The following is a 22,699-nucleotide window of genomic DNA, read 5'->3' on the forward strand; positions in this document are numbered from 1 at the left end:
TAGTATTGTATAAGTTTTCCTATCAAAGGTCATTAACCTTTAAATGTCACATAACTATATGCTTAGCAAACTACGGTTTCAACTTCTCCAGGCGAAGCTGGTATTTATGAAGTGTTGTTTCCGTTTTTATTCCCAAATCAAACAGTAACTATTATTTTATTCTCTTATATTACACCTTTATGGAATTTGTTACCAAATGTGTGCTAGTTAACATGTGTGAAATAACTTGTGTGAAATAAACTCATCATAAATACCAGGATTAAAATTTTATATTCACGCCAGACGCGCGTTTCGTCTACAAAAAACTCATCAGTGACGTTCGAATCAAAAAATGTTTTAAGGCCAAATAGTACGAAGTTGAAGAAAAAGACAAAGACAATTCCTAGAGAAAAAGTTAGGAAATTTTAAAAGTAGGGAACAGTTTTATAATGGTTCTCTTCTAACATTTATTATCTTTCGACCGATTTTGTTATCTTACAATAGCAATCAAAGGTTAAGGATAATAACTTTATACACCAGACGAACGTTTCGTTAAAATAAGACTAATCAGTGACGCTCAGATAAAAATAGTTATGAAGCCAAACAAGTACAAAGTTAAAGAGCATTGAAGGCCCAAAAATCAAAAAAGTTGTGCCAAATACGGCCAAGGTAATCTATACCTGGGAGAAGAAAATCTATAATTTTTCGTAAAAATCAAAGTTTCGTAACAGGAAACTTATAAAATGACCATATAATAGATATGCATGTCAACATCGAAGTGCTGACTACTTGGCTGGTGATACAAAATCTATCATTTTGCAAAGGAGTAAACACGATGATGACATATTTTTTCAATCAGTTTAAGTGAAGTCTGGAGCTGGCATAGTAAGTAGTCTGATGTTATTTATGTATTATTGTCATTTTGTTTATTTTCTTTGGTTACATCTTCTGACATCAGACTCGGACTTCTCTTGAACTGAATTTTAATGTGCGTATTGTTATGTGTTTACTTTTCTGCATTGGCTAGAGGTATAGGGGTAGGGTTGAGATCTCATAAACATGTTTAACCCCGCCGCATTTTTGCGTCTGTCCCAAGTCAGGAGCCTCTGGCCTTTGTTAGTCTTGTATTATTTTAACTTTTAGTTGCTTGTGTACAATTTCGAGTTTAGTATGGTGTTCATTATCACTGAACTAGTATATATTTGTTTAGGGCAGGGATAGGCACGATTACTGACAAATGTAATCGATTATTAATCGATTACATGAAGGATTTTTGTGCAATCGATTATTAATCGATTACTCAAATTTTCGTATGTAATCGATTACAGTCGATTACTTTATCAAAAGTAATTACATTACTTTTCGATTACTGTTAATTACATGCTTCAACATTTCAACAAAAAAATAACATGAGTAAAACACAAATTATATTGCTCAACATTTGTATAGTGGAAATTAAGAAATTTACCAAATGTATCATTTAAAGCATTGTTTCTAAATTATAAGTTAATAGCTGTTTTTTTAGATCAAATCTCTTAATGAAGATTAGAAATATTTAACAAATCTTAAAATTTTGACTGTCAACAAAAATGAAAGATGTCATCCCATTACAACAATCACTTATTCATAACTAATTGTTTTTCAAAAATTTTGCTTTCTTACTGACTTACTTTGGCTTTATTGTTTTTACTCTTTAAATAAAAAATATTATAGCATAGTTAATTATAATGATAAAGGAAATACAAAAAAAAGTAGAATAATTGATTAGTTAAGGTCAAAAATTATGTTTATAATGACATGCATGATTTAAACCTTTTGTTTGGATAACCACCCTAATTACAGATTATTTAACTACCACTGGAGTACAATTTATAACCTGGGCTAAATATTGTAAATTTCCTTCTTTATTAGACATAAGATAATTGAAATAAAAACAAAGTATGTTTGTTATTGATTAGAAGACTTTGATCATCTCATTAGTAAAGGCAAGAATGTTGTTAAGATTTGTTAACTTCTCCAATCAAATTATATACGAAATATATTTATAGTGTCAAAAGGATACATGTATCTCTTTCTTAAAAGAATTGCAATGCATTGCTATTGGTTCATTGTTAAAAGAATTTTGTGTTTAGATTGAATATGATGTTTTCAGGAAATTTAAGACAAATAAGCTTACTTTTAAAAATGTAGTACAGAACTTAACGAAAGACAGACACTTTTTTTATTTAAGATATATTTTATTATTTCAAATCTATTTTCTTATTTTAATATCAAAGCTTTTGAATTATTGACAAGCACATACATCCATTTGTTTCAAAAGCTAGATATAAAGTAAATTTAGGTAGGGGATTTGGTTGCTCATAATGCAGCTTGAGACAATAGATAGAAATAAGGCAGTTGCTTAACTCTCAAGTATTGTTGATGCATAATATTTTATCTGTACTACAAAGTGATAAAATACATATTTTCCTCTGAAATAAGTTATTTTTCATCAAGCTATTTTACTTAAGTAATCGAAATGTAAGCGAAAAGTAATCGATTACAGATTACTGTCGATTACTTCAAACAAGAATGTGTCCATAGTACACGGATGACCCACTCCCACTATCATTTTCTACGTTCAGTGGACCGTGAAATTGGGGTCAAAACTTTAATTTGGAATTAAAATTAGAAAGATCATATCATAGGGAACATGTGTACTAAGTTTCAAGTTGATGTAACTTTAACTTCATCAAAAACTACCTTGACCAAAAACTTTAACCTGAACTTTGCACTATCATTTTCTATGTTCAGTGGACCATAAAATTGGGGTCAAATCTATAATTTGGCATTAAAATTAGAAAGATCATATCATGGGGAACATGTGTATTAAGTTTCAAGTTGATTGGACTTCAGCTTCATCAAAAACTACCTCGACCAAAAACTTTAACCGGACGGACGAACGGAGGCACAGACGGACGGACGGACGAACGAACGGAGGCACAGACCAGAAAACATAATGCCCCTCTACTATAGTAGGTGGGGCATAAAAATATAATCAATTACAATCGATTACGATTACCCCATTCCTGGTTTAGGGGGCAGCTGAAGGACGCCTCCGGGTGCGAGAATTTCTCGTTGCATTGAAGATCTGTTGGTGACCTTCTGCTGTTGTCTGCTCTATGGTCGGGTTGTTATCTCTTTGGCACATTCCCCATTAACATTCACAATTTTAATAGTCGTTTCTTTGGGCCGTCTTAGATTTTTATTTTATACTTTATTGTAGTTTTGGCATGGGTAGGCATTATATTCGTGATTATTTTTGCTGAATAATAGAGAGGGCTGAAATACGACGAATGTTATGCCTACCCTTGTTTAAACTACAATAAAGTATAGCTTGCATCAATTATTTCGATTCTGATTAGGATAATAACTTTAAATTTTATGTCCCATATGTATAAGTGTAGAGCATTTGTGCAGGCTTTTCCATTAATCTCCCTTTTCTGTTTGTAAACAATGAGATGAAACACAACATTTTTTCTTCAGACTAGAGGGAGGGGTTTTGACTAGCCAACATGAACGTTCCTGTATCTATGATAAAAATGTCAATTGCGAATTGCAACACATTGTAATAATTGTGTATGTATAAGTTACAACATGTGCATCATTTAATAGTTTGAACGTATTTTAAGGTTACGAAATATATTAAATGCATGCTTATTAAATAAAATTCATTTTTCTGCAGTAGTCAATATATGAATGTGCAAACAAATTTTAATGAATTTCGAACATGGTTTTGTTCACAAAGCGAAAGAAGCACGTCATATTAGAAATGGTAATTTGGTAATTTATTGTACGAAATTTTGATGTTCCATTTGCCTCTCATAAATATAATATCAAATGAATTAATATTATATTTTATACACAGGTCTCTATACTATTAAACGAGAAGACCTAATTTTGTGTGTCGCTTCTCTTCCTTTCACGATAAATTAATCATCATGTCTCTGTATTCTATAGGTAACATGCGAAGTCGCATTTGTCATCCATTCTTATGATTATTCAGAAAGAGTTATTTTTGGAGAAAAACGACAAATAAGCAGTCCGGATATTGATTCCGTCATCAGACTGACTTTTAGTAATAGATAATACTTCCAGTTTGAAAGATTCACAAGTCCAACCAATCGTATGATAGATAACAAAAATGAAAAATAAATATGCCAATCAGAGCGTTCTCTATATCATGGTGTTTAGATCGTAGGAACCACAACTATTTTACCTCCTCAGAGAGGACAATTATTTTTCGCGTTTATCTACATGTAAACTACGATTATACTACTTTAATATATATAGACTCTCTGTATTCTGTCTACGTTTTCTTTGAATTGTTTACTATTTTAGGGGTCATACCAGTTGCATATATATTAAAATAAGTAAAACATGTGGAAACAAGAATGTGTCCATAGTACACGGATGCCGCATCGGCAGTATATTTACTAAGTTTCGAGTTGATTGCACTTCAACTTCATCAAAAAATACCTCGACCAAAAACTTTAACCTGAAGCGGGATAGACGGACGGACAAACGAACAAACGACTGGATGCACAGACTAGAAAACATAATGCCTATAAATGAGGCTTACAAATTTATTGTTGAAAATGAAAATAGGGAGAAGGGACGTCGGGATCGTGTGTTTTTAAGTTCGGGATTTGGGGATTGATCCTTACGGGATCCGGGAATATATTTTTCGATTTCGGGGTTTCGGGATATGAATTTCTTTAAATTCTGCATCTCGGGGTTTCATGTTTTTGAACCCTTGATTTCGGGATCTGGACCCTCCGCCACCCCTCAAATTAGCCTTAGTCGGTCTTAGTCATTTATACAAGATTAATATCCAACCATTGGCATGTTAATTAAGCTTTCAAACGAAAAAGCACTGATTGATTGTCCTAGAAGCATAGTTTATTAGACTAATATTTCATGTTTGAAGCGGTGCAAATGTTAATCTAATTTAACTTTTACCAAAAGATGCATTGTAGCAAAGGAGAAAACTAATTGTGGTCTTAGGCCAGAAACACGAAAATAATTGATTTTGACAGAAAGGAAACAAATATCGGACTTTAGAAAAAGGGAGAGGGCTTTTGATACCTTTTTTTAAATTCTCCATACATATCTTTTACAAAAAATCATTCTACAGCAGTTCACAAGCTGTATCTGCCCGCGATTTCGCGGGTGTGTTGTAGTTACCATTGATAATTCAATACAATTTTATCTAATATATTTCAGTCTTAACAATTTTAACATCATCTGAAATTTCGTGTCCTTAGACTAGACGCTAATGTTTGGTATTATATCAGATATTTAAAAAATATGTTACTAGTGTAAATAGTCGTTTGCAGAATCAGCCAACGAAATGATTCTTCCCGATGGTTAATTTGTTTCAGTTTTCAAAATCAACATTCTTTTCTTTTTATCAATACAAAGACTGAGCATATGCGTAACACCTTTTCACAGTTTAGAGTCAAATTGACGTTCACATGAATACGGAATCAATATTTATTTTATTGACCTGCATGATACCATGATGTTGTTTAAAAACTAATTTAGACAATTTTGGACAAACTGACTGATAACTACAAGATTATCATATTATATTTCCCAATTCCTACGTAGTTAATGGTCTCTTAAACATTATTACCAATTTAGACAATATCAAATAGTTTCTTGTAATAAAAATAATAGCTATTTAACAGGTATATGACAGCAACAAAATAATCTGAAAAAAGTCTACACAGGTCATGATTGACTGAAAGTGGGTCTACACAGGTCATGATTGACTGACAGTGGGTCTACACAGGTCATGATTGACTGAAAGTTGGTGTCCAAACAACATTGAGTTACCAATAAAATGGCTAAAAGTAAAGAGAACGACTAAAATTGTATATAAAAATTCATTGTTTAGTCCTTTTAAGACTAGTTCAGATTAAAATGGTCGTTTCAGTTGCAAATGAGTTTACTTGTGATAAAGCTAAGATAATTGCCCTTTAAATATATCATTCTGATGACTGTTATAATTTTACATTGTTAGCTCGATCATAATGTCTTGGCTTATTAACGACTTAGATCAGTTCACTAATTAATAATGCAAAACCAGACTAAGCGTTCCATCTACTAGTAAAAGTTCAGCTTTGTAAATATTGACTTAATTAACTCTGAATTAACAAGAACAAAGTTATTTTTTTCTGAAATGTTTACGAAATCTGCAATATAAAATATATATCTCAATCGTGGATCACAGATTATATACAACAAGGAGACACATCAACAGGTCGATCATGTATTGAGCTTGCTTTGGTTCAAATATTTTATGAATCGATACATTTAATCATTAAGCTTGATACTGGTGTTTCTATCCACAATTGTGGTAGAACAGATATTTCCATGGGTTTTGTTTTAAGCACTTGTTTCACAATCCTTCCTTTTCGGTTAGATGTGTTGACGTTGTTTGTATTTTATCTTTGAAGGTTTAAATTTGGTTATTAAATACTTAATAATTAACGATTGGTTCCTTTAAAACACTATAGTTGTTCGAATGCCGTTTTAGCACATATATATATTTTTCACTTGTATTCCATGGTACACTGTATCGTTTACCGTAGTTGATTTTCTGTATTAGTTTTATGTTTGTCATGTCGTTTTTCTCTGATTCTCTTTGAATTTCCATTGAATGATCTGTTATCAAAAAAAAAATGTTATATATAAACCTTTTTGATGCAGTCAACTTAACGTATTGGTAAGGTAAGATATTTTAAAGAGATATTTTGAATATGCATAGAAATATTTACAAAATTAAAAAAGTTGCTGAATTGAAATTATTTTGATATCAATCGACACAGTCTTCTTATTCATTCGTAAGAAATTGATAAGTATTTTTTTTATCTTTATCACCTTTGCGTTTTGACTTATAACTTTTTATACATTGTGACTTGGATGGAGAGTTATCTCATAGAGTATATCATATCTCATTTTGTTATCTATATTAACCAGTGATTTTAAGAAGACAAGTCATATAGGCGAGCGCCAAAACAAGGATTCGGAGGTTTTTAATGCACCTACCTAACACACGGCTATATGATATATCATTTGAAAGGTCTTTAATAGTACTATTAGAATTGCCTGGTCGTCAAATTGGGAAATGGTCACAATTTTCTAAAAACGGCAAAAAAGGGGGGAAAATATAAGTCATAATTTGACGATATTGTTCGAAAAATGCAGTTTTAAAAAATAATTCATCTGCAAAATAAGATAAAATATATCATTTAATAAACTATAGTCTATCTAATTTTTGTTTCTGAAATAAAAATTAAAAAAAAAGTGGTTAAAATGAAAAAATCTCGGATTTTTGTGAAAATCATAATTTTTACAGGTATTGACGCAAAACGCTCGGTAATATTTAATTTTGCACCGAAAACACACAAATTCTATTGATTTTATATTAATAACATATATAACTAGTTTTATAAGTTATAATGTCTCGCCTAGAATGTTTTTTATACCGACAAAATATTGATAAAACTATATTAAAACACAACGTAAAACTGCTTTAATGCGCACATTTACTATGTTTACAGGACAGTTAAAAATCTATGTTATTTTGGTCTCCTGTTAGTTCGACAAATATAAATACATTATGAATTAATTGTCTTAAGCTTGCCAACCACGTCAAGGTCGCAGATCAAAAGCAAGGGAGTTTTTTTTTTTTTTTTTTTTCTAAAAAAATATTTTCAACTACCATTTTTATCGCATACGGAATTTAAGTACACAACCATTTATTTCAACTGGTAGAGTTATTACAAAAACACAAAATTGATAATAATATACATTTTTACATTGAATAACAGTGAGGCAAATTAAACTTTATGTTGCCCCTTTGCTCAAATGCTCTTTCGCTATTAGTCACTGGTATCGTTTTCATCTTCATCATCGTCATTCATTTGATCTTCGAGGTCGATGTCCTCTTTACAATATATATTTTGGCAGGTATGTATATACCCTGACATGGACAAAGCTCAGTGGAAGACATCTGCTGCTCTCGGCAAATACATGACGTGCTACATATATATTTCCCTTTGCAAGAAAATAGTAAATCTTGCAGGAAATCGGACGTCATCATGCCGAAAAGGTAGACTGGATCCGGGCCAGGTGAACTCTTCTTCCATCCGTATTCATAAGGAGACAAATGATTATGGTGATCGAGATGTGAGGACATCCACATTTTCTTTTGAAGACATGACCGCAAAACATGTTCCTTGAATGCAGGTTCGCTTGGTGGCAATCGCAACAAACTTGTGTCTTTGCATGTTGCAAGTTTAACACATAACTTGTTAAAGTCAACATATGATGAAGCGAATTTGTCTTTTGGGTTATACAAGCTTGAAATAAGTTCTCTGGCTGCTGACAATGATGAGGAAAAATCAATCGTGTCAAAGTTTTGGAGATTTGTAAACTTACTCGGAGATTTTCTTATCAACTTGAATACAGTCTTTTTGCCGAAAATAATTATGGCGGTAGTGGTTTCACAACCAGGTAAAGCATGAACTACAGGGAGAATGTTAGCTAGTAAAAGTGAAAGAGATTTACTTAACTCATGGATTGGTATGTACCTTCTACAGTCCCTAAGAGAATTAGTTGACCCCGTCAAAAAACACATATGTTCAGTCGACACAAGAACCTTGAAATAATGAACACAGAGCACAAGCACATCTGTATCGGAACACTTGATTATGATTCGTCCCCTTATATTCAACTGCTGAAAGATTTTATCAGAGTGTATAACATGAAGCAAGATTCTTGTTTCTACTTCTTCGTGCGAACAGAAAAGGTCTGTGAGAGCGATTACATGCTCATTAGAGAGTTGTTGCACTATTTGTGGATTGGAAAATGCACCGGCAAGAACCAATTATTTTCCTCCTTGAACATATGAGACAAATTTCTGCTCAGATAATCACCAAGGAAAGTAATCAGAGCTTGATTGATTTTGTTGCCTGATAGAAATTTTGTCCAGTCTGGAACAGTTCGGCCTTCAGCGATTTGATAAACTTTTGGCGTAGTTGTTGTTGCCGATCGTCTATGTCGCTCTACTGATTTTATGTAATGTTCAGTGTCATAGCGATCAAAGACATCAACAACCTTGTTTGTACCTGCATAATGTAAGATTTGGTCAAGTCTCCGAATGTGGACATCCTTTTAAAATCAAATGACTGAACTAAGTTCATGCCATCTATTATTAGTACGGTAACACTGTGGTCGAATGGAGGAATGTAAGGGACTGATCCTACTAAATTTTCCAATTCATGGGCAAGATCAGACTTATTTGTCTTCCTCAAAGTTCCAACGTCATGAAATAATGCAGTGGGAATGGAACAAATCGGATAGGACAAGTCAGTTTCCACAGATACGTCATCTCTACATTTAGTAATAGATAGTGCACGTCTTAACACAAGCTTGGGATTCAAATGACCTTTTACAACTTGCCCAGATTTGCATTTTAGTTGTACTTTGGGGTTCATATCTTCAAAGGTCTTCAGTCCTGATATTTTGATGGGATGGTAAAAGCTACCTGCATTGTCTGTTGATAGAGATGACTCAACAAATATCTTCATTTTAGTTCTTCCAGTTTCAACTGATTTTAACAGTGAATATTCAATGTCGTGACTTGCAAAGAGACCAGTTGAAATGCAAATGAGCTGACGGGGGTGATTATCAACGTCAAATAGATTTGTCATATTTTCTGTTATATAAACAATTAGGTCTTGTACATGTTTTTCATCCCTTTTCATTGCAGCTGGTTTTGCTGCATCGTGACATTGGTCATCAACCTGGACAAGACACGAACGTGCTCTCATTGCCGATGTTATCTGACTAGGCACATGCCTTGTAAGATTCCATCTTATCAATGTAGCCTTCTTCCTTGTTAAACCAACAATGCCTCTAATGTATTAACCTCACTCAAAAACAACCTAAACACATCATCTTGTCTTTTCCTTACAGCATTCATTAAGGTTGTAAAACCTCTATCAGTTGTCATACTGAGAGTCTCTTGTGTAATATTTTGACATATTAAACAGCGTTGCCAATTTATGGACATGCGACCGCGCTTCATTGGAGGTGACGCATATTTCACAGGACTTGGACACTCATCCATGATGAGAAATTATGATAATATTTAAGAATATACTATTCTACAAAATGCAGTCTGCTGCTTACATATCACATGCCAATATTGTTAGTAATGCTTAAAATGGTCTTTCGGTAACACATATACGAATATTGATTTAGTAATATGTTAAAACACGACTTGTGTTTTGGGGCAACTCAAATGTTACCTGTGCATATTAGACACTCAATTTATATAAATTTTGAGCTTGCGGGATAAACACGATACAGATCCGGAATACCGTTTGAAAATGCAGATTTTAGAGAAGTCGTCAAACATTTATTATCAGTCATTGAGCTTTGATGTGTGTCTTTTCAAGGTATATGGAAATTCTAAAAACAAAACATATGAGAGATTTAATAAGTCATTGACACTGACAATCTTAAAAAATATGGTATTTATTTTTACATTTTAGGGTTGGTCTGACAGATGCCTCTGAATTAACTATTTTTTTTATAAAATCTTCTTTTTTTTTGATTCGATGTCTTTTTAGAATGTAGTCAAAGCTATCTTAGATAAAAATGAAAAATATATTTACAACAATGCCGATATATTCAATGTTAAATGTCACCGTATAATCCAAATCATTTCGATATGTCTGTGTTCTCGCGAGCTTTGCAAGAAACGTGACCATAGGGAACTTTGACGACCACCCAAATCGTACGCTCTAGAAGTTTTTCTTTCAATTGATACCAAAATTAGCTGTGTGTTAGATAGGTGCATTAAAAACCTTAACGAGAGGCTTATTCTCAAATCGGCGCTCGCCTAATATAACGATTAACGTTAATCAACTATGAGCATCAAATTATTGTTAAACTATGTCATCAACATTAATCATTTCTGTCAAGTATTATATTGATGCTGAGTATATTTAGAAAATGTTGATGACAAGCGAAAGATACTTAATGGACCTTTACACACACAGGTCGACGACAAACTGGCAAAGTCATGAAAATAAAGCGAAAAGCGTAACTTTGAATCATTTTTTTGGGCAATGTTAACCTTGAATGGCTACATTATAGGTACCTTTGGATAATTTAACTATTCATGAACACATTATAATAAAACAGATTATAATTAGGAACTTGAGACGACCATGTTCTCAAAAAACTCATCAAATAGGCCAAATTAATTCTGAAAGTGAAATGCATTGAAAACCCTAAATACCAAATTTTATGTGTATGCCTTTAGTTCAGATGCATTTGATTGCTTTCATTTGGACCTTTAAGATTTCCTGATGAAGGTAATTCCAGAGGAGTGAATCGGACGAACGAATTAATATTGTTATTGTCTGTTTAAATATAAAATCAAATAAGCTGTTTTGTATTTTATATCCCATTATCAAGTGTGTTAAGTTTATTATTTGTTAAGCAATCGAAGAAACATAGTACATCTTATTTTCCAAAATTATCTTTAATGAAGTGGCATATGTAGCGTTTCTTTCAATTATAATATACAAAACGACAACATTATGAAGAAGTTGAACTGCATTGATAACCCAAAATATCATTTTATATATATATATATATATATATATATATATATATATATATATATAAATATCATCAAATGTTATATAATTTGTTTATCAATATGAAACTTTCTAAACTTAGTACCTTTTTGTTTCGAAAACAATCTTTAATGAAGTGTTGTACTTAGTTTTCTTTCAATTCTTATATCAATCCTATTTAGTGTATATGTTTTCAATTAATGAACTTCTAAAAAGTTAAATAAATACAAAAATCCAAGGAAATTTCGAAGTTAAATCTGAAATTCCATTATCAAAAGCTCAAATACATCAAACGTAGAAAAAAAACTGAAACCATTATAATTTTGACTTATTACTTATGAAACAAATGGTAGGTTAAACCTAGTTTTATAGCTAGGTAAACCTTTGAAATTTTACCTTTGTAATCAATTTTGTTACACATAGAGTAAATTGTCTTTTTCAATAATTATAGATTATACTTTAACTAAAGATATATGTATTACCTTATATTATGATCAGTCTGGTGCCTTTTAAGATTTTGGTTTATAAGGGTGGCCTTATTTCATGTTTTAAGTTATTCAAAGCAGACGTAAATTATTTATTTATGTGAATTACCATTACATTTGGTCATTATTTTTTTTTTTCGGAAGGTAAGTCTTTAATTTGAATCATGGATTACAAATATAATTTTTTAGTTACATTACGGTTCATTTGGACCATTTGGACGAGCATGCCCTAGATGAATAAAATTCGAATACATTGTATATTTTAGAAAAAATAAATCTTTTTTTTTTTTTTTTAACAACATAATAATATTTATTCATCTAATCTTGCTTGTTACAAGTTTCACCAAGAGTCCAAGCTTCTCTTGATTTACCCTGTTACACTCCACTGATTATCCAGGGAAATAAACAGCTGATCAAACTTATTAAGTTATAAAAAATAATATAAAGTTGTATAGTTGTCTTATGCAGAGATTTATCAATGCTAAAAATTCTTTCTAATTGACAATAATATTGGACATCTTGATTTATATGCATCTATTCTTTTATTAAATTCATTTTCAAAAATGCTAAAGACATCAACAGTTTTTGTTCTCTGCTCGGATACATAGTATGACTTATATATAGAAAAACTTAATACTGTTAGTATATAATTCAGAAAATAATAATTATTATCTGTGATTTTATATCCAAATACCAGATGTTGCAATTTAATATCAAAATCTATTTTTATTCTTCTAAAGAGCTCATAGATTTTTTGCCAAAATTTATTCAAATATCTACACTTCAAAAAATAGTGAGCATAATCTTCTTCTTGCTTACAAAAATTACATTTATCTGTCTTAGTTACTTTTCACTGCAATAACAGTTTTTTAGTTGGAACAATATAATGTAATAACTTCCATCTAAATATTTTTAATTTATTTTCAGTCATATATTCAAAAATAAATTTGTACAATGAATTCATATTAAGAGTTTCTTGTATTGGTAGGATTCTAAGCCATCTGTTTATCCATATTGACGACTCTAGTTTTGTATTTACCAAAGAGTTGTATAACATTTTATTTGTTAATAATGTAGTCTCAATAAAATTATTTTTCCATACGATTTTATTTCTCTGAATATTTATTGTAGTTTTGACAGAACTCTCTTTTTGAACAATTTGAATCCATTCTGCTGGTATAGATTTTTTTAATTTTTGAAATTCGGCGATCAAGTTTATTTTTAACTTTAATTTGTTTAGAATGTAGATTTCTGATAATGACATTTTATCATCTAAGATATCATTTATGTAAATTAAATCACTCTTAATCCAGTTCTCAAATATGATTGGTTTATTATCAAATTTTATAGATTTATTTCTCCATATTACTTGCTTTCTAATATCAAAAAATGTGTCTGGTTGTTTTGTTTGCCCCCCGCCAGTCAAATTCCAAGACTTTATTACTTCTTTATAAAACACAGGAATATCTTTAAGATATCTTAAAGATTTGATATCACTAAAATTCATATTAAATATTGACAAAATATTGTTTGAGACATTTGGTCATTATTGGTGCAAGTAAAGTATTGGAATATTAGTCTATTTATATATTATTTCTGTAATGTCCAGTGATTTTCTCAGATCTTGAGTAATGCTTTGGTTAATTTCTTTCTAATCTCTCAAGCTTTACTTGTTAAATTCTGAGCATTGTGAGTAGCATGGTATTTGTTTTTTATAAATCTTAATGAGGAAAACTGAAGTTAGGGCACTGAAACGAATTTTTCAGACGGATAAGGGGAAGTCACTCTAAAATGTAAGAAATTCAATCTACTAGGTTTTTAGTATCGTGTATGAGTTTAATAAAGTAAAATTTGCATGAAAGGGCGAACGAAGGGAAAAAACGAACGTTCATGAGTTAAACTGTATGCTCCCTTAACTTAGTAACGGGGCATACACAAATCCAAAGCATTGTTATTTTTCTTTTTCTTCCAATATTCTATTGAGATTTTGATTGAATGGTTGTTGTTATTAATATTGAACTCCGTGGAAAATTCATCACGGAAAGTCCAAAATCAAATGGCAAAATCAAAAGATGAAACACATGAAAAGAAAGTTATATCCTGACTTGGTATAGGCATTATCTTATGTAGAAAATGGTGGATTAAACATGGATTGAAAGCGCTAGTATGACAGTTGCATCAAATGCCTTCCTATTAATACAATGTGTAAATAAAACCAACAGACACAATAGGTAAAAATATCACAAATAGGTGTACAACAGCAACATGGAACCCACAAAAAAATGGATTGATTTCGTGTGCTCCGGAAGGGTAAGCATGTCCTGTTCAACATGCGGCATCCGTCGCGTTGGTTATCTTATTATAAAGCCGGTGAATAGTCAAACTTGGTAGTTACACTTATGAAAAGGGAACGGGATTGTAAATACGACATGACATAAGGCCGATATCCGATATCATCCGTGACATGGATATTCCACAACGACCAACCAACCTGTGATGACGTCCGGAAAATTTCAAAAATGATGAATTGAACTTCTCGATTTGGAACTCTTGTTTTAAAAATTAAAATTCACAATTGAAAAGCCGAAATCATCTCTTTAATGCAACTTTCTGCACTATATTTGAAATATTGTTGGTGCCCAGAGAGAACAGCTGACATTTGATAGGAAAACTGACACTTCTCGTCATATGAGATTGGAGTCTCACGTGCAGGATTTGAATTCACAAATTAAGTATATACATGCTGGTGATACAGATAGCGCGAAATGTATGCATGCGGTTTTATTTAGTTAAACATAACAGTTTAATGCATCATAGGCTCTTTTAACTTTGTAATACATTATTCATTTCATGGGAGTTTGGCAATATATATAATGGCAATAAACAATAAGACATTAATAGTCAAATTGTTGAATATTGTTGAAATTGAGGTACCAATTAAGAAATTTCCTAATAAAGAAAAGTGTACCAAAGGTCATTTAGATATTGGACAGAATGTGTTAAAGCTTAATGTGTTAAAGCTTTACATAATGTATGATCCAATTTGATTTAGGAGCACTAATCAATCAAAATCAGTAACGATGCACTGACTACAGCGGAATGTATATTTACTAATTGGACAAACCGCCTACTAGTAGTGTTATTGGTGTGGTATTAATACAACGTAACTGTGCCGATAGCATAGTGCATGGTTTTCTTTATGTTTTAATCTTCATAAAGAACCCGCATTACATAATTTGTAGATAAAACCTATTAATCAAATAGAACGTAATATTAAATATTTGGAAGGCAAAATGAAAAAAAAAAAAAAAAAATTCCGGACATTTGTTCCAAATACGGCTAAAGCCTCTATGCCTAGGATAGCAAACACATAATTATATCTAATTTCAAATAAGACAATATTTAATGAACAGTACATTTACAGCAAAAAAACATATCCATGATAGTTCATCTCAAAAGTACTTCTTTTTTATATTTACTACTAGCCTTGTAATACCACTGGGGACAACGATTTATCCTGTAATGACATCGACGTAGTTGTTTTAAAAACTTATCAATATACTTTCCTTGGTACGTAATACATGCGTTTCGTCTGCATATGACTAACAAACCCAAAGGAATACAAAACTTGGCAAGTGGAAGAAAGATACTCTGTTATTTCAAATAAGATATTTTTTTACGTTTAATCACTTCAATCACGTGAAACAATTGAGCCTAAAAAATGTTTATACATACATGTGATATGACATTAATAGTCTGACTAGCATGACTATTAGACATTTGCGGATACTGTTACATGTATAAGTTCGACTTGGATTTCAATCATATGTCTTTACAATGTGTAAATATAAATTGTCGTTTAAAACAAAGATTAACTCCTTTGATGTTGTATTTGATAGTTGAACAAAGGTTTTTTAAGAGATACCTATAACAAGATCTTAACATGGGGACTGAGGTTGGATAGTCTTCTGTTCTTTTCATTTCGCTTTCTTTGGATTTTGCTGCTATTGTATCGCATATTTCACTAATGCTTTTATATCATTTATTGTGCATTGGGTTTATTTTGGTTTACCATGCTGTTAATGTCTCGTCCGCCTTTATACGGATGGAATTAGTAATACGTAACAATGAATGATTGATATTTATAATTTGCTAATTTTTTTCATTATATCGTCATTGCTGAAAACACAGATAAACCATGGAAGAATGACCTACCCTAGGCCTAATGCTAACGCCACCTTATGTAATGCATTCAATTCATCACCTGATGCTGTTCCTGGTAGACAACCGCCTAACCAATATGTCACGATAAGGGAAAGAATTATAGGCTATGATGTACGCTTTGGAATGTGAAATATATAATTACATTTGGGGCAAGCAAACGATACTCCTTTTACAGGTGCAACTCCTATAAATGCTTTGTCATGTTTTAAACGAGGTAAATATGTTTTGCATACAGTTAACCGATCGAAACCATTAGCTATCCCCGTGAAACAGAAATAATCCTTTATGCTATGGCTTCCATCGGACTTGTCTTATCATATGCTTCTGAAATAGATGATATCATTTTTGTTTTTACTATCAAAGAGTTAATACATTCACGTATAACTATTTTAAGAAATATTTGACCGTCCAATTGTTGGTCTTCTGTGTGTGATTGGTAGAGCTTAATTGCTGGATGCTAAATTTATAGTAGAGGCAAAAGATGAACCTTCAACTGAAATGTATTGGCCGATTACTTGGACAAGCATTATTTAGAACACAGACATTATCACTGCATTCACACTTAATAATTACTACCGAATGAAGACAGGATGATTCATGCTGTGTGCACATTTTTTTGGCATCACCAATATATATTGATGAGTAATATATAGAATAAAGAATACCTTTCCCGAATGAACTGTTTTTGCTAGACGACAAATGTACACAAACAGACATCTAGTGTTGACTATTTATACAAGACAAAGTGTAGAAACTTAAACAAACATATTATGTATCATAGAGTAGATGCAAAATACAATGTACGCCGTCGGAAAATTGAAAACAAAACTCAACGACCTTTAGTGCGATACAAATTTTTTTTGATCTTACGCAGTGTAAAAAGACGTACTTACATGAAGGAAAAATCTTTTAGTTAACTATGTTTTACAATTGTTCATTATTATTATTATATCTAAAAATGATTCATGGTTTTTAAATCCGCTGTAAACGTTATGCTTAGTGTAATCCCAGGTAAAGACCTTGTTTTTCCAAATGTCTCTAATGCCTATGTGGGTATTAATTATATCTACTCTGCGATCTACCTTTTCTTTAAAACTTGGAATTATTATTTTTGTTTTTAATAATTATATTACTCATATACCGTATGGGATTGATACTAACTTTGGTGTTGACTGATTAGTGATACAATAGTTTGACTACTTTTTTCTATTAGACCACTCAGCCATTGAGGTCCCTATTTATAATTAATATCTATTCCTGCAATATCAAGCAAAAATAAACACTAAATGCCAAACAATATTTAGTTTTAACAATGTCGAGAGAGGCAAAGTAGTAGTTACTCCAGAAATGATACAATAACATGCTGCATAATTTGCTCTTCTTGATAAAAGGCAATCAGTATGCTTATCGTTAGAATGTTTGGTCATATTTTGAATAACTAAAATGTAAGAAATTATTTATTTAAGATTTGGGTACTGGGAACGAAAAATCATGAATGTACATGTGAACCAAGTAAAGTTTTTTATCTTGAATTTTATAAATGTCTGCAACTATAGATAACAGATTTCACACATAAGTGTATAAATATAAGTGATATTTTATGCAATTGGTCAATTACAACCATGAATATTGGGTTGATACGAAAATATCCAGAGGGTCGTGAATAAATAACATATTGAAGTGAGGAATTATTTCTCTATAGCTGATTACTTGACAACCCTTTATTATTGTCACCTTTTTAAACATTGATTTGAGTGATAAATGTGTACTGAATTTAGCCAATCAGTTATGCTGAAGATTAGGTTATAATAATTTCTGCTTAGCAAAGTGGTATCCGAACAGAATTTTCCAATTACAATTACTTGTCAATCTCTTTTATATACTGAATAACAAATGTCGGAAACATGCAATTAACCAATGCAATGGAATAAGACATTAAAAATCTATATAAAGGATGAGCTGAATGTGGCATATTGAAATACTGACATAATTAAGACTTGAAACCTACTTTTTTTGAGAAGTGCACAACTGCGTATTACAGTCTATCAAGTAGCAGATAGACGTAATTGAACTCGAACATTTTACAGAACGTGTAATACAACTGCTGAGGTGTAAGCAGAAAGAGCCCCTCACACTCTTTTGTCTCATTTGTCGATAAAAAAATCAATGACAAATTAAATCCACGAAATTGTTTGATCAGTACACACGGCACTACTCTTACAACAACAATCCTTCTAATCAGAGCAAGATTCAGGTGCTTTCAAAGGGAAAGCAATTCGTAAAATGACAACTGTCGATACTTTCAATTAAAAAGCCGGTGATTTTGTTAAGTAATGAATAATTTATACAGGACCTAATTGTGGTTACTACATGTGAAACATATTCATAGTTTTCCCAGACAAAGGCATTGCATAGTTAGACGTATCAATCATTTGACACAAACTTCAAAACAAAGATATCAATATTACAATAACTTATCTTGTTTCATATAGTTCTGAAAGAGAAAACAAACATAATGACTAAAACCGCAACACCTAGGAACAGTGCATCAATTGTCAGAAAAATTCTGGGTAGGTGCTCTAATAATGAGATTCTGACATAAGAAAACTTTTCAATCATTTCGTCATCAGTTACATTTCAAGATGTAACCCTGATTTTCAGTTCCTATATGATATTAAATATAACGTAATAAAAAAAATACCTGTAAGCATGTTTCTCATTTATGTTATACTGTAGTTGTACTCGTTTGCGAACATATGAGTTTTTGATATTTCCGTATGTTCCCGATGTTGAGAGGTGTCTGTTTGCTATAACGTTTGATACCCTTTTTACTTATTGTGCAAGTCCCAAAGTAAATTACATATCATAAGAGAATTCAAAAATGATAACATTGAATTGATATTAAAGCAGAAACACATTGTATATTGCAAATCAACTTATACTTATCGCCACACACAACAAACAACTGAAATTGATGGCTTCCTTTTAACATTAAAGGCATATTATATTGAATGATTCATTTGATGAACGTCCACATCACCATTTTATAGTAGTTTTGTGTCAGGTACTCACGTATATTTATTCTCGACTGAAGGAATAAGAAAGTTGAAGCACAGGGTATATATATATTACTGCTTCGACACGCGAATTGAAAATACAAAAATGAAATCATCTAAATAATGGGAATTCATTAATTAATATTCTATATCTGTCGAATAATGTTACCTTAGCTAAGGACTATGCCTTTATTGCTTTGTTTGATAAATCTACCACTCCCAACGTTGTCCGTACCTACACAATGAGTCTTCAGTAATAAATTAACATCAGTGGCTCTTCTCTACTGTTTTAAATACTACTCTAACAGAAATAATAAATTAAATAAAACCAAATGGCATGTTGTATGTTTCACAAGTAGGTTGGTTGACTAAAACCGATGAATTTATATGACGTCAACGTTATCGATGATCATAGACAATGACAGCAATAACGTGTTCTTCTGTACAAAACATTTGTATGCAGATAAAATAACCACCATAATTCCTTAAGTTTTTAGAAATTTCGAAAATAACCTCAGTCAATAATCAGTTCTTTTTTCTTTTTTTTTTTTTTTTTGATTTATTAGTAAAAATGAATATTCCATAATGAATGTGTCCACAAAACGGAAAACAACATTTATTTAATTATTAACTTCTTGTAAATCCTGATCTTCTGCACCATAATTATGGCAGCAGTATCCGGCATACATAAATGGACAAACTTGAAAGTTTTCGTTGTAATCGGAATAACGTCTGGCGTTACCAATATCTGGTGAAGTTTTCTCGGCCAAGCAAAAACATTTCCGTAACGTTGTCTTAAAAGCTTTCCTAAATTTGCTAGATATTAATCCATAAATAACTGGATTCCCTGCACTATTCAAATTCATTAAAATTCTTGCAATGGAAATGATATTCGTATAATTAACTAAGCCTAAACTTTCCTTCGATTCGGTTGATCCAAACACTGACCAAAGAGCAATTATTCTAATTGGAAATAAAGATATGTAAAACAGTGCTATGATAGCTATAATCATGGCAACGATCTGTTTTCTATGTCGACTTGGACGATTTTCGTCTAATCTCTGAGTTAAATATATTGTTCTAAGAATGAAACAATAAATTACAGTAAGAACTATCAAAGGCAGTACAAAACACGTCAAAAACAGTAATACAATATAAAACTGGTGTAAAGATGTCTCAATTTTTGTTCTACAAACCATAACGTCACTTCCATCATAAAACGTAGCCGGTTCATGGTGTGTTAGGAATACAAATGGCAGAGAAATGGCACTAGCGGCAATCCATATACACAAGATAGATTTTCCTGCTGTCACTGTGCCGACACAAGAACTGTTTTGCATTGCTCTACAAATGGCTTGAAATCTTTCACAGCTTATTACCCACATGGTTATAACTGACGAATTTAAAGAGGCGTTTTCTAAAAATGGAATCAGCTTACCTGGAAAAGAAATTGTAAATAACAAAATAATACGAAATGTCTTCAGGAAAGTAAAAGTTAAATACTTTTTGAATATAACAAGTGTTTCTATTGTTTTATTTTTTTTTCTATCATTTGACAATTTCGAGTTTAAAAATCTTGTCAACTGACTCAAGTTAACAATGATATTTATAAAGAATATTACAGAATGACTGTAAACATAATGTCTTACTGCTTAGATTCTCTTGACCAATATCGGTATATACGTAGTTTTTACCAAACAGGAACCTCCTGTCATAGGCATTGTGATAATTAATTCGTTGAATCAGGTGATAAAACTTTTAGTTTTGATTACAAGTCATGCACGTGTTTTTGCTTAAATGTGTCATTTTGTTTCAAATTGATTTTTTTCTTCAAAAATCGAAATTTAGATATATGCACATGGAAAAAAGTATTGCAACACCTTGATTTTTTAAATTTTTTGGATGAAATATAATAAAATATTTGTATAATATTATTGAAACATAGTTTATGATAACATTGGCATTGAAACGAACAAAAAATGTTAGAAAAAAAAATGATTTATATAACCACAATTTTAATAACAAAATGAAGTGTTTTTTTTGTACAAAAAAAATGCATTTTACAACTTTTACTGTAGTCAAACTTTACAATGTCAGACATTTCACAATTAATCTTCAGATGACTGTTCACATCATGGTTGATCGTTATACGCCAAAGAATTAGTACTTTGTGCGCAGCCTCCATTCAAACGGATAACCGCATCTAAACGTCTTCTGATTCCTGCCAAAAATCGACTAATTTGTTGCTAAGGTAGCAGCAACCATTTCTGATGAAGGGCATTTTATTTCATGATGTGTTTGAACTGGGGTGTCCTTTCGCGCACGTTCCGCCCAATAGTGTCCCATATATGCTCGATATGGTTCAAATCCGGGCTACGATTCGTCCAAGGAAGATGAACCGAATTCCATTGAAACAATGGATCTTCCTCCACGATGCTAATTTTCAACTTTAGCGAGCTTTGCACTACATTGGATACGGAAAACTGTGTGTCTGTTCGTAAGCAAAGGTCTCCGAAATGGTCTTATCGCACAATAACCAGTAGCGATGAGTCGATCTCGAACAGTTCTTGCTAAAAGGCTCCCGTATGCCCACCACTCTCTTTTTAGGATTGTATTGTATGCAATGGGTTTCCTTCTGACCAACCTTCATTATGCTTGATTTTCCCTAGCAAATGGTATAGGGGTCTTCGTTATCTCAGAAGGTCTTTAACATCGTTTAGTGCCTTATTTTTATTCTCAAAACGACTTATAGTGGAATGGTGATGACCAAAAATACGTGCAGTTGTTTCAGCGACATCCCTGCTTCTCTCATGCTGATAATCTGCCATCTTGCTGCAGTTCAGAGTTGTCGAGGACCCATTACAAGGTGTCAATCACATAACTTTAAAAACTTGGTTATTTAAAGTGTTGAAAACAATGAGGATGAAAACATCTGTTTTGCTGTTTACGGGTACAGTAGCTGCATGTGCAGATAAAAACTTATCAAGTCCATATTTATTGATTAAACTCAGGTGATACTTAAATAATGTTTAATAAGTTCTATTTTACCAAATTATATCACAAAAAAATAAAAAGTGTTATTTTAATTTCAATTTCAATTTGGTGTTGCAATACTTTTTTCCATGTGTATATTTGTTTCGGTATATACGTTTGATAGCATACTTATGCCAGCATTTATTTGAAAAATTTGAAGGTCGCTCAAAGACGTCGGTTATATTTAGTCTTGGTTCAAATATACAAATATGGAAGT

The 22,699-nt window shown here is 31.7% G+C and overlaps 1 protein-coding gene across 1 annotated transcript in view; it reads right to left on the minus strand.

Moving 5' to 3' along the window:
- Positions 1-20,003: 20,003 nt before the first annotated feature.
- The window catches only part of LOC143071319 (QRFP-like peptide receptor), a 39,805-nt gene continuing 37,109 nt past the window's right edge, over positions 20,004-22,699 (minus strand). Inside the window, exon 2 of the mRNA XM_076245558.1 lies at positions 20,004-20,887. Coding sequence (XP_076101673.1) covers positions 20,070-20,887 — 818 coding nt within the window. The 3' untranslated portion in view covers positions 20,004-20,069. The remainder of the gene's footprint in view (positions 20,888-22,699) is intronic.

This window comes from Mytilus galloprovincialis, chromosome 4 (genome assembly GCF_965363235.1).
Source record: "Mytilus galloprovincialis chromosome 4, xbMytGall1.hap1.1, whole genome shotgun sequence".
NCBI lineage: Eukaryota > Metazoa > Mollusca > Bivalvia > Mytilida > Mytilidae > Mytilus > Mytilus galloprovincialis.